The sequence below is a fragment of the Solanum stenotomum genome, chromosome 1, assembly GCF_019186545.1.
Source record: "Solanum stenotomum isolate F172 chromosome 1, ASM1918654v1, whole genome shotgun sequence".
NCBI classification, from domain to species: Eukaryota; Viridiplantae; Streptophyta; class Magnoliopsida; order Solanales; family Solanaceae; genus Solanum; species Solanum stenotomum.
In genome coordinates, this window is record NC_064282.1 from 71,365,514 (window position 1) to 71,383,174 (window position 17,661).

Genomic DNA, 17,661 nt, shown 5'->3' on the forward strand with positions numbered 1-17,661 from the left:
TTGTTCCTTCCTATGGACTTGAAAAGTTACAAAATGTTCAAGATGTCCTACATTTTAGAGCCTATTTGGCATTGCTGTTAGGAGCCCAAAAACACTTATTTTGAGAAAAATCACTTTTTTTTTGAAAAAATAGGTGTTTGGCAAACCTCTAAAACTATTTTTAAATAGAAGCAGAAGCAGTTTTTCAGCTGTTGGGAAGAAGCTATAAAATTTTCTGCTTTTTAAAAAAAGCAGAAGCAGAAAACTATTTTTTTTCAAGACCAAAATGTCCCCCAGGCATGCATGCACGCACACTTCTATATCTCTTATTAATTAATTAACATATCTCATATGTTTGGTTATGTTCCATTTAATAGTTCTATTTTTTTATTTTTATATAATAAATTTTATATTTTATTTTACGTTTACGTACTATCATTTTACTTATTATTTTATAGAATTAGAAAACAAGAAAAAGGTAACAACAATATGTTTGTAAGATTATAAAAAAAAAAAAAAAGAAGAAGAAAAAAACAACAATTAAAGATTTCAACCCTTCAAAAAATGTATAAAAATTGATTGAAAATTTGAATGTAAACATTTTAATTTAATAAAAATAAAAATTTAATTTAATTTCTTGTAATAAATGTTTAAATTAGTTTTTCTCTATAAAATAATCTTAATATTAAAAGTACATTAATACTAGACTTTAATCGTAATTTGACTCTCAAAAACATTTTTTTAAAAAAATTAGTCAAACACAATTTTCTTATAAAAAAATATTTTTTAAATGAATTAGCCAAACACAATTTTTTTTTTTTATCAAAAGCACTTTTCTAAAAAATTATTTTAAAAAAAGTGTTTGTGAAAATAAACAGTTTTTAGCAACAATGTCAAACATGCTCTTAAGTGGAGATATCAAATAATACCTACCTATTAGTATTACTGAAAAAGAAAATGACAAAAATATCCCCAAATATATTTTTTGATGGGAATAAAAATGAAATATTCACATTTGACAAATTTATAAAAAATAAAAATATTTAAGATTGTTTTTTTTTTACACCCCACTCTCCCACCTTCCCACCTCCAAGCAGAAGAGGTTTGAGAACAAGACAAAAGCAAAAGAGTAGGTTTTTTCCTATTTCACCCTTTCCTCCCTTTGGTTTCACCACCACCACTCGCTCGCTCACTCACTTCTCTTCCTTTCTTTCTCTCTCTCTGCGGAGCTGAGAGAAAATCAAAAGCGAATCAAACCTCCATTTTGATTTCTTCCCCCTTTTTTCGCTGTGAACAAAATCTAGGGATTCTGCTGTGGAGTGTGGAGTGTGGAGTGTGGAGTGTGAAGAAAGTTTCCTCATCGCCGTTGTCTGTTTCTTGGAGTTACCTCTGGACCCACAAGTAGTAGAAGAAGATCACCATGGATTCGGTAGGAAATCTTGATGAACAAATTGGTCTGCTTATGCAGTGCAAACCCTTGTCCGAGCAGGCGGTACGATTTCTTTTCTTTTTTTGGGGTTCGGATCTGGATGTGTATTTTCCCTTAAATTTCGTGCCATTTTTCTTGATTCAATTCTAGATTGAGGATTTATCTGGTCGAAACTTTTTGGTTTTTATTCCAAGTTTATGTGAATCAGATCCATGTGTTCTTCATTATTTAGATGGTTTGAAGAAGGGAAACTAACATATATGTGTTATTTGATTTCAAGACTTTGAAATATTTTCAGTTTCTTGTCAGTTTTGGATGTAGGGAAAACATAGAAAAGTTCATTTTAGTGTTCTTTAGTATCATTTTCTCATGAAATACACTTGATTCTCATATTTCCTATTAATTGCCCTCAAGAAAGGAAACACATATGTGTTGCTCGATTTCATTTTGAAATATTTCCAGATAATTCTGTAATAGGTTTATCTAAAAGATTTGCAATATAACTAGGAAGACATTTTTTTTTTCAGTTTAGATGTAGGAAAACCATGGAAAAGTTTATTTTATTGTTCTTTAGTATCATTTTTCTATGAATTGTAGTGAGGCAGACAATCATTTTTTACTTTTAGTTGTCCTCATTTCCCTTTTCTACAGAATTCCAAGATCCTATGAAAAAATAGTGAAGTATTAATCTTTTTAAGTTGAAAACTTGAACTGTTTTCTACAAGTGAGGGATAGCCTAGTGGAGAAGACCTCCACTTCCAACCTTGGCATTTGTGTACCAAGGGAGCAAAGAGTGAAAGGGCTACTGATGACTCCTGAGGGGGAATGGGTGTAACCACTTTAAAAGAAAAAAGAACTTGAATTTGTTAATGACACTTAGTATAATGAATGGATTCCTGTCTTACTTCATGAGCTCGTAGTTTTTTGGTTACTCTGGGAATTCAGATTATGGCGGGGGTCAAAAGAGATGGAAATGGTGCTGTCATATAAAATCTGTGACTTCAATCAAATTGAATGTGGCATCATATATACTTTTGACCCTTTTTTGCTCCTTGGTCACTTGCTGACTTCCTAGTGCTCTCGAATTCTTAGAAGCGTATTTCAGAAATTTGTTCCCTTCTGATTGTATAATCAATCTTTTACTAATCTGTACTGGACAATCTGGTCTTTTTATGGTGGTGTCATCTCTCTTCCTTCATGAGCTTGTAATTGACTCTGCTAATTCCTTAATAATAGTTGTTAGAAATGGAATCCATGAAAGGAATGGTAATGGCTTATTGCAGATTTTTACATAGGTTTCCCCATCCTCCTCTGAGAAAAGAAAGCAAAAACAGAATGGAATCACTTTTTCCAGTGAAATAGTATTCGAAGAGCTTTCACAATCATTCACATGAATTTCAGTAGGCCAGAAGGTAGTTACCAGAAGCTACCGTTTTGAGTATGCTAGATTGTGGCATTTTATTGCAGAAGCTTGTATACATGGAAAGAGATGGACATTAAGCTTATAATAAAGAAAGTATTTATCAATACTTTAGGTCTTCTACTGAAGTTGTTTTATTTTGAGCTTATGCATCTGAGCTTATGTTAAGCTCTTATTTAATGGCTTGCTTCATGTGGCTCTTTTATTATGGTGCACGTGTTTTATTCCCCCTCTTGTATTAGTAATGAAAGAATTGGCTGATAAAGGTGCTTGCTGTGTAGGTAAGAGGACTGTGCGAGAAAGCGAAGGAGATTCTAGTGCAAGAGAGTAATGTGCAGGTACGATACCTCTATGGTTGGTTATGTTTTCTCGCTTCTTCTTTTCTGTTGAAGATATTATTTATTTCCTTCCATTCTGGGAGGGCAGGTAGAGGGTTGGACCTGGTCACGACTTCATTTGTACGAAATACTTCATTTTGATCTGATTTAAACTTATAAAGACAATAAACTATTTACTTCAGTTACCCCAGACTTTGTCTAGTGGTAAGAGCACACCATGTGATGTTGGGGTTTAGGGGGCACAGCATGGGTTCGGATCTTGCCGCAGACAAAAGCGTAGTATTTAAGTGGAGAAGAGTAGAGGAATAGAGGGACAATCACATTATTCACCAAGCTTTGAAGCTGCACTACTAGCCCTTAGGTATATCTCAAGTATGTGGTCAAGATTTCAGCTTATTTTGTACTTGCTACAGTACTCATACGTTAATACGAAAGTCTAAACAATTTTTTACTCTGTCATGTCCCTAAAAGTTGACACGTCCTTTCTCTTTGGTATATTGTAAAAAGCTGACCTAAGTGGCAATTCTTTTCCCTCCAAACCAGGCCAATATTGTATTAATTTGATGTGGCATCTTTCCCACTAATATCTTTACTTTTCACAATTCAAATCCTTATAATAGACACTTCTCCATCAATATCAATCTAATGATTTTCTTTTTCCCACAAGGAGTTATGAATGTAAGATGCTTTTCGAGCTAGTTTTTTTCCTACTAATGTTTGGGTAGTAAATTCAGGACATCCCTTTCTTTTGTATATCAATAATGTCTCGCTGGTGAACATGTACCTCAACTGATCTAGCGAGCAACCAGTTCACACGCACTGGTTGCCAAGGTAGTCCTGCTCTCTAGCAGATAGGCTCACACCAATAGTCATAGCCGGGGATTCAAACCTGGGATTTTAGGTTGTTCTTCCATGCCACAACCACTAGGTCATCCCCATGAGGTCTCGATTTAGAACATCTACTATGAGAAGGTAGTGCAAGACTCAAACTGATTCAGTTTATGATAGCCTGTATTGAATCTCCCCTTATTTTTATCAACTCATACAGAGAGCATGTGAAGGAATTTTATTTTATTTTATGACAGAATATGTTAAATAATTGGAATACTGTTTAGCGACTTTCAGAGCTTTTGCATCACTTTTTACTTTGAACATGTTGCATGTGAATATTTCCAACCTCGTGGGTGGATTGATTATTGGAGTACTGATTAGTTTTCCACTTCCCTTTTGCAGCCTGTGAAAAGCCCTGTGACGATATGTGGTGATATTCATGGGCAGTTCCATGATCTTGCTGAGCTTTTTCGAATTGGTGGGAAGGTATCAGACCTTTTTATGCCTTGCTTTCTACTTTACATATTTGTTCTTGCCGGAAGATGAAGATGAGACTAGGGGACATGCCAGGGCAAGAAGAATTGTGTAATTGTCTTTTATCATAGTCATACGTGGTGGCAATTAACGTTTTCAGAATATGTTAGTCATTTGGTTACTCCTCTGGTTGGGGAGAAGACTTCCTATCTTCTTCAGGAAGGAGGATAATTTGTTTAATATGCTATTATTAGAAGCTATATGCAATGCTGCATATAATGTTCTCTAAGTGATGAACTCTAGTTTTGTTGCTGTGTTAATAATCTGAAAGTGAACACTGTACAATTTAGATCTAAGCCGTTTCACTAACTCAAGAGAGCTAAGATGTATCTTCTTTTCATTGCGATGGAGCAAACCAAAACCAAAACCAATACGCTATGAAAGAAAAATGAACAGAAGAAATCTTCAGAAATGGTGCACGATATGAATAATTCTTCAGAAATGGTCTATGGTATGGTTAGTCACTTTATTACAAGCTCCAAGGAATCTTATATTGTTAAGGACATGAGCTACATAATGCATGTTCCTACGGGTAATAATGTGGCTTTTGTCACAATTAATGTGATAATTGAATTGTTAACTTTTTCATTTGTTACTTGAAAACAAGTAGTTCTAACATTTCCATGGAAGTGATTGTCATCAGATTTGATCTTCTTACATATCCTAATTTTTGTTTTATTGGCAGTGTCCCGACACTAATTATTTATTCATGGGAGATTATGTGGATCGTGGATACTATTCTGTCGAAACAGTTTCGGTGAGATTTTAGCTCCTCTACCTCTAAAAACAAGTTGATGCTGTAATGATATATGAGTTGTTTATGACAAAATCATGTAATACTTGTAACCTTTCCCATCTTCCGAATGCCTCTCTTTTGTTCTTCTCATGTTACAGTACACCTTTTCAGGACAGTACCCTTTTGCATTTGATCTCTTAAACTTGGAGAAATATCTTCTCTGCTTCGCTATCTGAAGTGTTCAAAGCTTTTCATTTCTATGATAGTCACTTATGAAAAATTGAAACTTTAAAAAAAGTTCACTTATGAAAATTGTCATTGGCTGCTTTGACTTATTTGATATCATGGGGCATTGTTGAATTTACAATTTGGTATGCTGGAATGTATGAAGTCCGAAACCATAAGTGTAACGGCGTTACATGCATAAGAAGAGTTTTTCACTATTGTACTGGAAGATCTTTTCACTAATGAGATGTGCTTACTGTTGTGTAGCTGTTGCTAGTGATGGTCTCATTTTGACTATATACTCATTTGGTTTTCACGTTTCCAGCTTTTGGTGGCTCTCAAAGTTCGCTATCCCCAACGAATTACAATCCTAAGGGGAAATCATGAGAGTCGTCAGGTATACTTCATTCTTGAATTAAAGTTTTCCCTCTCTCTCTAAGTTTTACATAAACCACATTAAATGGATCCCTTCATTCATTGAGTTAAAAGTATTTATTCATTTGGTCCAGTATGATTTTTAATCTTGCTTAGATTCGGATGGTGAATACTGATTGTGGCTCTGTCTCATGCAGATTACTCAGGTTTATGGGTTTTATGATGAATGCCTTCGAAAGTAAGCCTCCTAATTTTTACTTCTTGTAAGTTACATTATGTCATTGTTTTCTGTTCTTTGGCCTTGGGTGAACGGGGAGAGGTGGGTTTGGATATCTGGATTAAACAAATTCCTTGATTTGGTATTTCACAGTTAAGGTATGCTGTTTATATGCTAGTTTTCCACAATGTGTGTAGCTAGGTTCTGGAGATACACATATTGGTGGTACTTCCTTAAGATATATTCAACATTTTTGTCATTTGAACTTCTTGAAAGTTGTAGTCTCTAGAGTTGCTTTAAGGGCTAGTGCCTGCATATGATGCAACTTATCATCTGAACATAGAGAGTCAATATGAGTTTAGAAGGTTAAAGTTTATGTCTCAAATACTATATGATAGTGATGGATTAAGTTTGTAACTCAGAGCAATATTCCCTCTTTACCAATAAAGCTGATCCAGGTGGATAGTATAGAAATCGAGAATGACAAAAATATTATCATTGGAGTTATTGGGATATGCGCTTAAAGTAATTGTTGAAATGTGCAGAAGTGGGTCAGCTAGATGAAGGTATGTTCAATGGAGATCATAAATGGAGCAATATTTGTCTTACTAATTAGAGTTCTCGGAAAGAGGAATCATTCTATTTTTGGAGTTACTTATACTAGGACAAAACCTTGAAAGTCATTTCACAAGCTTTTGGGTCCTATTGACATTAGTGGCACAAGCTGTGATGTACTGTCGTTCATGAAAAGAAGTGTTAGAAGTTAATGATGTAGCATTTGTTGATGTTCATGAATTTATATAATTTTTAAAATAAAGCTCCCAAGTCTTAAACCTTACTATTTTTCACTCAAGTAAAAAAGCAGAGCAACTATTGACTTTATTATTTTCCATTAGTAGCTCATCTAATTCATCTTAGAATATCACCAAACTTGCAACTATGGATGCTTTTCTGACTCATCATATTGTTAGGTTTATAGCAATTAATGTTTGGTGATTTTCTGTATTTGCATTTTACAGATATGGTAATGCCAATGTGTGGAAGACTTTCACAGATCTGTTTGACTACTTTCCTCTGACTGCTTTGGTTAGTATGATATCTTTTTAACTGCCTTTAGCGGATTACTTACATGTTATGCAAATAGTTTCTTCCTTCCTTTTTTGATTGATTTTGATTTGAAACACATATCTCTGTCTCTTAAATTTTCTCTTAAGATGTTTATTGCTGATGTTATATAAGTCCTTTCCTTTTGATGATATGATACGATCTTCCTTTTTACTTATTGCGCTGATTCATTATGTTTGACAATGGACCCTAAAATGTATTGAGATTCTGAATTAAGAGAGCTCTTTATGCTTAGGAAATATATTGAATATCCAATAAATTGCGTTAAGTAGACTTGCCTGGAAGACATTTGCAAAACCCAAAATCAAACTTGGAACTTGATGGTGGTTTGAAGTGTTCTCTATCATTTTGAAGAAGTGATTTAAAGAGTTGGCAAACTAAATCACTCATTTTCACTTAGAAGCTTTATCAAATTGCTTTTTTTGCTAACTTGATTTCATTGGATTTAGAATAAAATATGTGCATCAGGATAACCTTTTTTCAATGATACAATTTGGATAATTTTCTGGTCATAATTTATAACAGTAATCCTGGTATGATTATGGTTGGTGAACGTAAAAATTCTTGTTGCTATTTTTTTCTGGAACTTGGTAACTTTGTATTATATCACATACCGATGCATGAGTTGTACCTTATATACAAGTGTACTCCCAATTTCACTTCTCTATGATTAAATTGAGTCTAGAACATCAATAAACAGAGATAGTGTCATTTGAGTATAGCTGATTATACCAAAAAATAAAAAAAGAATGCAGTTAAGTTTAACTTTCTACACATTGTTCACTATGCTCTCAAAAATCTCGAATTTCTCTCTTTCCAGATAGCCCACCATATAACACTAGGGATAATTATCGATCTACTTTTGTCTTTTGCATGCACCCTTTCTCCCTCCCAGCTCATTAAGGCCCCGGTCACTTCCCTAGGCATGGTCCAAGGAATGCCTTTCAGGCTGATAAATATTCTCCATAATTTTGGGTGTATTTGCAATGTAAAAATAGATGGTTGACAGTCTATTTGTTTCACTACATGGAAACACCTGGAGCACAAGGTTATCTTCCTCTTCATGACATTGTCTTGTGTAAGGACTGCTTCCTTAGCCATTACCCAACCAAGCATGAAACTTTGTGAGGTATCCTACTCTTCCATATTTGTTTGCTGGTTTGTTTAAAAATTCAGCAACTCATGATCTCCCAGTCATTCAACTGTCTTCTGAAAGTGAAATTCCATCCCAGTGGGGACCATAGCTCTGCTATGGTACTTTGTTGGGACAAAAGTATTTCCATGTTACCTTTCTCATGCCAATTATCCTTCTAATATCTGGTCTTTCTTCCATCCAAGACTTTTATCTTTGAGTTGCTTTTAATTTCATTCCGCAGACTCCTGATGGATCTCTAGAGGCTAACCCCATAAGGATTGGTCACTTCTTTAGTAATCTAGTTGTTCTCTTCATCATATTTGACTCCAATCACCTTCATCCATAACATCTGGTTATTATTTGAATACTTTCATAACCATTTAATTCTTGGGGCCTTGCTTTGAATTTGGAGATTCTTTATGCCCATCCCTCCATTCTTTTTACCTGTCATCACTGCCTTTCATTTTACCAAGTGAACTTTTCTTCTCCTTATTACCATGCCACAAGAATTTCCTCTTGATGCTATCCAACCTCTTATTGACCCCTGCTAGAATAGGTAAAAGGGACATCATATAGGTTGGTCAAGCATCAAGTATTGAGTTGATAAGGGTCAGTCTACCCCCCATGGATAAATACTATGTCTTCCACTTGGCTAGTTTCTCCTCACACTTCTCAATCACACTGTTCCATATTTCTGTGGACTTAGAATTGGCTCTCAAAGGCATTCCCAAGTAAGTAGTTGGTAGTGCTCCTATTTCACTTCTCAGGAATAAAGCTAACCATCTCATATTGTTCACCTCCTTGATAGGATACATCACTCTCTTTGCCATACCTTCAAACAAGACTAGAATTATCCTTAGGTATTTAAGAAGTACCTCCTCAGCATCACAAAATATCGAAGTGTCATCTGCATATTGCAAGTGTGTAACTTCTAGTCTCTCAGTACCTTCTCTAGCCACCTCAAAGCCCCTTAACCACTCTCTCATGTTTGTTGTCTTTATCATGTTATTTAGGCCCTCCATAGTGATCAAGAGCAAAAAGGGGGAGAAGGGGTCACCTTGTCTGAGTCCTCTCTGAGTTTGGAAGAATCCTGCAGGATCTCACCATTGATGAGAATTGAGAAGCCAATTGTTGAGATACAAAACTTTGCCCAATTCAGCCACTTCTGCCCAAAACCCATCATTTCCAGCATCTTCACTAGGTATTTCCAGCTAACATGATCATATGCCTTTTCTATATCCAGCTTAGCTTACAGTGTACTGTACCCCAAGTTTCTTTTGTTTGTTTCTTGAGTCAATAACTTCATTTGCAACCAAAACTGCATCCATTATCTGTCTCCCTTTAATAAAAGTCATTTGTTGTGAATCTATCAACTTGTCTACCACCCTTTTTTGCCTCAGTCAAGACTTTAGAGATCAGTTTGTATACACTACTAATTAGGCAAATTGGCCTAAAATCTCTCAACTCCTTGGCACCTTTCTTTTTGGGGTACAAGGGCCATAAATGTTGCATTGAAACTCTTCTCATATACTTCTTACTCATAAAAGTTTTGAAAAGTGTCCATAATAATGTCTTGCTTTACCACATCTTAACATGTAATGAAGAACTCCATAGTAAAGCTATCTGGACCTGCTGGTTTATCAATTGCGCACAACTTTAAGCACCTCAGAACTTCACTTTCCTCAAAATTACTTTGAAGAATCTGTCTTTCTTCTTCTGTTATAACAGGGCATTACACATATTGATACATGGGTCTCCACTGAGTAGTTTCTATATACAACCTAGTGTAGTAATCAATAATTCTCTCTACTTCTATTTGGCTCTTGAGTCACTCTTCCTGTATGACCAGCTGGTCAATGTTGTTATATCTTTTGTGTGCATTTGCAGTCTTGTGAAAGAATTTTAGTATTCTTATCACCTTCTTTCAGCCAAAGAGCCCTTGATTTTTGCCTCCAGGAGATTTCCTCCTTGATCAACTCATACTTCAGCAACAACTCAGATTTTAATGCAGATTCCTCAATAGTGTGAGAGTTCTGTCCTCCCTATCAGCATCTAAGTCAGCCATCTATTCCATCAATCTCTTCCGGAATGATCAAGTTTCCTTCTTCTCCCTTCCTCCATTCTCTAAGTTTGCTCTTCAAAACTTATAGTTTGCATGCCAGTCTAAAGTCAAGTTTCCTAGTAAAGTTGAAGGATGGCTACCAATCCCTAACTCTATCAATAAAACCCTCGTATTTGAACCACTAGTTCTCAAATTTGAAATAGCTCTTGTTCCTTTCCCAAGATCCCCAAAGTAAAGCTATAGGTGTATGAATCAGTGCTCAGACTCGGTAGAGGATTCGTTTTAGATTTTGAAAATTGTCAATGCTCTGTTTTTCTATTTTTGTCTTTTTCAATCTAAGAAACTATTTCAGCAAAGTTAAATATTTTTCAGGATTAAACAAGTCTTCTTTAATTAATTAGAGATTACATGAATCAACAAAATTTTAGTAACACCAGCAAGTTATTAAAAGAAATAATAAAAGCAAAAAAACTTGATGAAAAGAAAGGAAAGGACGAGAGGAGGAAGAAAGAGAGCAAGTAGTACTTTTGCTAGTTTTTAGCTTTTGTTTCTCTTCAATGCTTTGCTGAAGCAAAAGAGAATATTTATAGGAAAAAGGCACCAATGAAAGTAAGAATACTTTTCCTCAAAAGTGCCTATCAAATGCCAACACTTTCTCTTCTTTGCTATCCTTTTCAATTAATTGAAGCTTCTTCAATACACCATTTTTATGGCTTCCCAAACACATTTTGAAATAAATAATAACTATTTGCCAAAAATCCCCACATAGTTCAAAAGAATTTATAGGAAGAAGAGTAACTTACTAAATTTGCATGTAGCCAATAAAGTCTGAAATGAATGGGGGCTGGCCCATGTAAAAAAAGAAAGATAAACTACCGATATAGTCCTTTTTTGGCCATATAAAAAAGGCACACAAATTGTAACATTTAGTACATCATCAAAGCATGAAGCTATAAAATGGAAAGCCTTAAATTGACATAAACAACCTCCAATTCAATGACAATTCTAATAAGCACACATGTTGACCATGAGGTGTGTTCTTATTACCACTTATATATTAGTAGATACAAGGAAACAAGTGTTAGACCCTAATGTCTTGTTTTAAGCGTATTGTCAAAGTTCAAACAAACAATATTACTGTTGGTTGGATTGTTACATATGGTAGCAGAGCTGCTCTTTGTACAACCTTGAGTGATGGCATGGAGTTCCTAAATGGTGTGTATGTGATGCTCTAGGAAAATTCCACATAAGCAATGCACCAAAAAGATGTTGGATATATTAGGAAGCAAGCCTCAGACCTTGGTGATTCTTTTCAAAGCCTGCGTGGATTACCGGATATTACTTTCCTGGATGATTTCAGAAAACTGGAAAATATGCTTAAAGTCATCTTCTGATTTAGTTTTTGAATGCATTTTCTGATTTGCTAATATTGTTGACTGTTGCCTTTGGCACATAATTCGAGTCTTAATGGGTTCGTTGGGGATATTTTGAAGGTTGAGTCAGAGATATTTTGCCTCCATGGTGGTTTGTCTCCGACTATCGAAACTCTTGATGATATACGCAATTTTGATCGGGTCCAAGAAGTTCCACATGAGGGGGCCATGTGTGATCTTCTATGGTCTGATCCTGATGATCGTTGTGGTTGGGGTATCTCCCCAAGGGGTGCTGGATATACATTTGGCCAGGTAACTTGCATATTCATTCTCTTTTGATGTATATGAATAGTTTGTATTTGTTCCTGTCAGCATATGAAGCTTCGTTATCTTGCTAATTGAATTACAACAGGATATTTCTGAGCAATTTAACCACACCAACAACTTGAATCTAATTGCTAGAGCACACCAGCTGGTTATGGAGGGATTCAATTGGGCCCATGTAATTATTCCTTAAAATCCTTCTTTCTTTATGTGCAAGTTTTATCCAAGAGAAAGATTCATGAGTGATGCTCTCATTGCAGGATCAAAAGGTGGTTACCATCTTTAGTGCACCTAATTATTGTTACCGCTGTGGTAATATGGCTTCCATCTTGGAAGTGGATGATGCCAAGGACCGTACATTCATTCAGGTCTCTGCTCTTTTCTTTTCTTTTCCTTTTTTGTTGGTCTTTCTTTCATTATCCTGGTACAAATTTCTTTTGTCAAGGCCAGACAAGTAATTTTGCTAATTAGTGTACTGTATTAATGTGTGTTCTGTAATAAAATTGCAATTTGTTCATGAAGTCTAAAAATAATTCTTTTGCAGTTTGAACCAGCTCCCAGGAGAGGGGAGCCAGATGTAACCCGAAGAACACCCGATTACTTCCTATGATGCAAGTGGGCAAATCTATTGATATCTGTGCAGAAGGTCCTGCTAAGTGCTAACTGCTTCATATGTTGTGAGCCTCTTACGAGCTTATAGTTCTTCTGCTACAATGGTGTGAGCGAATGGTATGGAATGAAGCATGTAAATCAGGCATGTGATACTTCTTTCTTTCCATTGTTGAAACCTCATTAAGATGCTGTGAAGAGATGGTGAAACCAGTGACAGTTAGGGTGCATGTATCATTTTTCCGCAAACATTGTTCAACTCTTTTTTCCCTTTGATCCTATATTCTTTTTTTTTTCTTTCTGTTAGTAGTAGAAAGGACAATGATCTGCTTACTCGATACATTTTGTCCCTTTACAAGGACAATCACTATCGTCTAAGCTCCGTAGAGGTAAACGATAATCATTTTTACACCTTTCAATGAGTGTTCGTGTAATTTTCTATGAGGTCAAGACTATTTTGATTTCTTAAAGGGGTTTTATTCAAGTCTGACGGATATTTTTAGCTCAAATTTTATAGTTGAGTTTAAAACTCAAATGTATTTCGCGGCAAATCCATATCTGATAAATTGCTTCTGTTTACTGCATCAAAAACTTATAAATATTATTTGAAACTTTGTAATGGTTCTTTATTCTTACAAAGGATAAGCGTGTGGGAATTTACTGTTGTTGACAAATGGGCGGGTCAAAATGGGTCACATTAATTGTCGGGTCAATATGGAAGGCAATGGGGCGGTGTGGGGTGGGGGCAGTGAGGATTGAGCTTAACCTGCAGAATTTTTAACCTGCCCTGCCCCACAACCCTTTTCATTTTCAACCTGCCCCGCTCCACATAGACCTGTCCTGAATAATTTTCTTAATATTTTCTTTTTTCTAGTTAAGTTTTTTTTTTCTTTTATAATATATAATTAAAATTAGTTTTTTTCTAAGTTTGATACTAAAAATAAAATTCATAAAAATAATTTTTTTTTTCATTAGGTTGCATTAATTTAAGGACAAATTACTTGACTACACTCTTTTACTTATCTTAATATCCATTTATTCCTACTTATTTCAAAAATTTCAAAAATCCCTTATGTACCTATGTATTCCACATGTATCCCGTGCACAACGCTATGTATCTCACTACGTGGAATGTATCAAACGCTATGTATTTCGTGCACAATGTTATGTATCCCGCTATGTGGAATGTATCAAACTTAATGTTTCCCGTGCACAACGCTATGTATCCCGCTATGTGGAATGTATCAAACCTAATGTATCCCGCAAATATCATTTTTAAGGGATTTTTGGTAAATAGAAAACTAGAAGGGATAGGATGTTATTTAGTACTTATAATATGTGGTTCCTATAAGGGAAAAAGGACGGATTTACCCCCGAACTTTAATAAATGGTACGTCTATGCCCTCCGTTATACTTTGTGTTCACATAAGCCTCTGCAGTCCAATTATAGGTACACACATGCCCTCTCACTAATGGGCCCCTCATTTTTTACACGTGTCTTAAATCTAATCAACTACCCGTTTGACCTTTTTTTTTAACCCATAAACCAACTACCCGCCCCATAAACCCAATACCCACCCAATTTCCTCTAAGACATATCCTAATTAAAAGACCCAGAATATGATGTTGAAATTGTTGGTGGTGCTGCTGATGATGCCGGTGTTTCAACAAACACCTCATCATCCTCCTTCAGCGACTCATACCTATACCTATAATCATGCCCATATTCCTCAGCGGTCTAACCGAACGCTTGTATTTCCGTCTAACCACAAAACCTAACACCGATCCAAAAACCGCCACGAACATCGCCACCACCAAGCTCGAGAGAAACCCTAGATCCCCTCCCACGAGCATTTACACAAACCCACAAACAACAACAGATCACATCCAAACCCTAATCCTTCCAAATTCATAGGGCTCTATACCACCCCTCCATCGATCACGATGTTGAAAATTCTCCACCACACAAAGATCAAAACTTTGCATGCACACAGAATTCAATCGACCAAAATTGTGGAGAAATCGAGAGAGGAAAGTGCAATAAAGTCACTGGAAGAGAGAAGATTCTGACCCAAAGAGAATTTTTTTCTCCTAGAACGAGAATTTAGGGGATTTTTTTTGAAGTTTGAAGTTTAGGGGAAAATTGAAAAAGGAAACTAAATAATAGGATATATCTTAGAGGAAATTGGGTGGGTATTGGGTTTATGGGGCGGGTAGTTGGTTTATGGGTTAAAAAGAAAGGTTAAACGGGTAGTTGATTAGATTTAAGACATGTGTAAAAAATGAGGGGGCCGTTAGTGAGAGGGGCATGTGTGTACCTATAATTGGACGGCAGGGGCTTATGTGGACGCAAAGTATAAAGGAGGGCATAGACGTACCATTTATTAAAGTTCGGGGGTAAATCCGTCCTTTTTCCCTTCCTATAATTATACTTAATTTAATAGGATAGTGACTTAAAATCTATTTTTTAGAGGTTAATTGGGGAACATGTAAGAAATTGTATTATTTTTTATTGAACTATTTTCATTTATTATTTTGAATATTTTAGTAGCTTTAATGTAATTATCTCAATAACTAATGCTCTATCATTCTTTAAACATGTAAAAAGTTAATTAAGTTCGATCCACATAAAATCACATATACCCACAACCTGTCCCGTCCCACATTAATTTTTTAAAAATCCAATTCTACCCGCCCCGCACAACCATAAATCCGTCCTGCCCCCGCATAGACTTAAATCCACCCCGCTCCATTGCCACCCTACGGGGTCAAGTTTTGGTTAATGCAGAGTAGTAAGTTTATTTCAAATTAATCCTTGAAGGTTCATTTCTCTCTCTATCACTAACTAGCAAACTTATCTATGTTTCACCCAATCATAAGAAAGAAAACTAAATTCGAAAAAAGAGATTAAAATAATTATTGTAAAAATAAAATGAAAATCAATCTCCGTAATTGATATTAAACTTTGAAGGAAAAACTAAATTCGAAAAAAGAGATTAAAATAATTACTGTAAAAATAAAATGAAAATCAATCTATATTAAACTTTGAAGGCTATTAATAAGACATGAAGATTAAGAATATTAGTGTAAATTGAAAATACTTTATACTTTTGAATAATTTTTTTGGCAATGAATGTAGACAATTATGAACTTTTTGTATTTTTCTTCCAACAAATATTTTAAAGAGAAATTTTGTCAAAAAATATTTTAAAGAGAAATATAAAAGAAAAAAAAGACAAAAATATTTAAAAATAAAATATAAATTTTAGCCAGAGAATTTGACGCTCCACTTCTGTATTGCCGGCAAGTTACGTAGACAATATATATAAATTAAATCCCTGCAAGTTAACAACCCCAACTAAAATAAATTTTTGGCTTACCTCTTCACAAGGGCGAAGCTGAGTGGGGATTTAGGGGGTTTGGGTTCGGCGCAGGGGCGGCTCAACGTAGTTGGGGGTCTAAAGCGAAATTTCAATTCGAGGCCTAAAATATAAACAAACTTCGTATACACATTTATTCAAATTTTATTCTATAAGTAATAAATTGACAAATTTTGAATAAAGATAAGAGTTAGAACCATATAATCTCATGAAGTTGATAACTTGATATACCCCTTTTAATATGCTTGTTGTATGCTTGAAGCTAAAATTTAAAAACAAATAAAAAAGAATTTGTAATTCACTTTGTTCAACACTTTTCATTATTAATTCTTATTTTTAACAAAGTACAAAAGATGTTAAAGTGGGTATAATAATATATATTTAAAATGTTATACTTTTAATCATAAATAATCAATTTTTTCTATAAAATTTTTAACACATAATTAATTTATTTTTGATAAAAATTTGGGACCCCCAAAATGCATAAGCCTTATTTTACAAAGCATAGAGCCACCCCTGGTTCGGCGTTTCAAACGAATTCAACAGCTTTTCAATAGAGCTTGAATTTGTATTAGAAAATCAAATAAATAAATGTGTAAATTAACTTATGAATCCCCTAACAAAATTAATTGATGGCTCGGTGATAAGGAATGAGTTATGAAAATGCTTTTCGCTCTAGAGTTGTGGATTTGAACTTCACTATCAACTAAGTTTCTTTTTTTTTTTTAAAAAAAAAGAAGAAGCATGCTTTGCAATATTTTTCTCATCTGTCCTAAAATTTAGAACCCCTAAACTCTTAATTCTGGATCCGCCTCTACCTCATCAAACAACTTCATATTCATTAGCCTTTTGTAAGATTATGGTAATATAGATATATGTTAGAAATCAAGGATAATTTTTCTTTTTTAAAAAAAGAAGACGAAGAACTATTGTTCAATCACAATAAAAGAACTAATATTAGAAGAATAACACTTAATTAAGAAAACAAATCATTTTTTAGATTCTTTAATGTGAAATTTATTGATTTTTTTTTTTCGTTAATCCCACAATTTTTTATTAGTGTAACCCCTAAAATGATTTATAGTTTTATACATTGAGACACTATAAGTTTTGGGTTGTGGATTGTCCATATGAACCGACCCGACCCGATTGGATCCAATCCAACCCAATATTTTTTTTTTCTGAATAAAAAAAAAGATACATACTAATTCAAAAAGGGGTGGGAACTGTTCCAACGTTAATATGCTCTCCTTTTTAAATCAAGTTTATTTCTTTTTACTTTTTAGCAGTGGCGGATCTATGAAGGATTGTGGGGGTGCCGTTCGACGGAAACTCTATATATACATAGTTATATATATATATATATATATATATATATATAATATTTATATAAATATAAAGCGTGCCACCCACAAAACAAAACTGGCTTGTGGTGCCACGGTAGGAGGGCAACTTTAGAAGGTTGATGTTGCGGGTTCGAATTCCATTTGTATCTATTTTTTTGAGAAATTTGCCGCATACGTTTTTTAAGGAAAAAAAAAAAGCTCCAAGCACATTTTTTAAGGAAAA

General features: G+C 34.6%; 1 protein-coding gene across 1 annotated transcript; it reads left to right on the forward strand.

Moving 5' to 3' along the window:
• The first annotated feature begins 1,152 nt into the window (after positions 1-1,152).
• On the forward strand, positions 1,153-13,194 carry LOC125873981 (serine/threonine-protein phosphatase PP2A catalytic subunit). Its single transcript, XM_049554793.1, has 11 exons — positions 1,153-1,471; positions 3,110-3,166; positions 4,400-4,483; positions 5,217-5,288; positions 5,818-5,889; positions 6,065-6,105; positions 7,104-7,170; positions 11,900-12,091; positions 12,192-12,281; positions 12,364-12,471; positions 12,648-13,194. Exons 1-11 carry the CDS (start codon positions 1,400-1,402, stop codon positions 12,711-12,713), a joined length of 921 nt encoding a protein of 306 aa, XP_049410750.1. The 5' UTR covers positions 1,153-1,399; the 3' UTR covers positions 12,714-13,194.
• Positions 13,195-17,661: the final 4,467 nt, after the last annotated feature.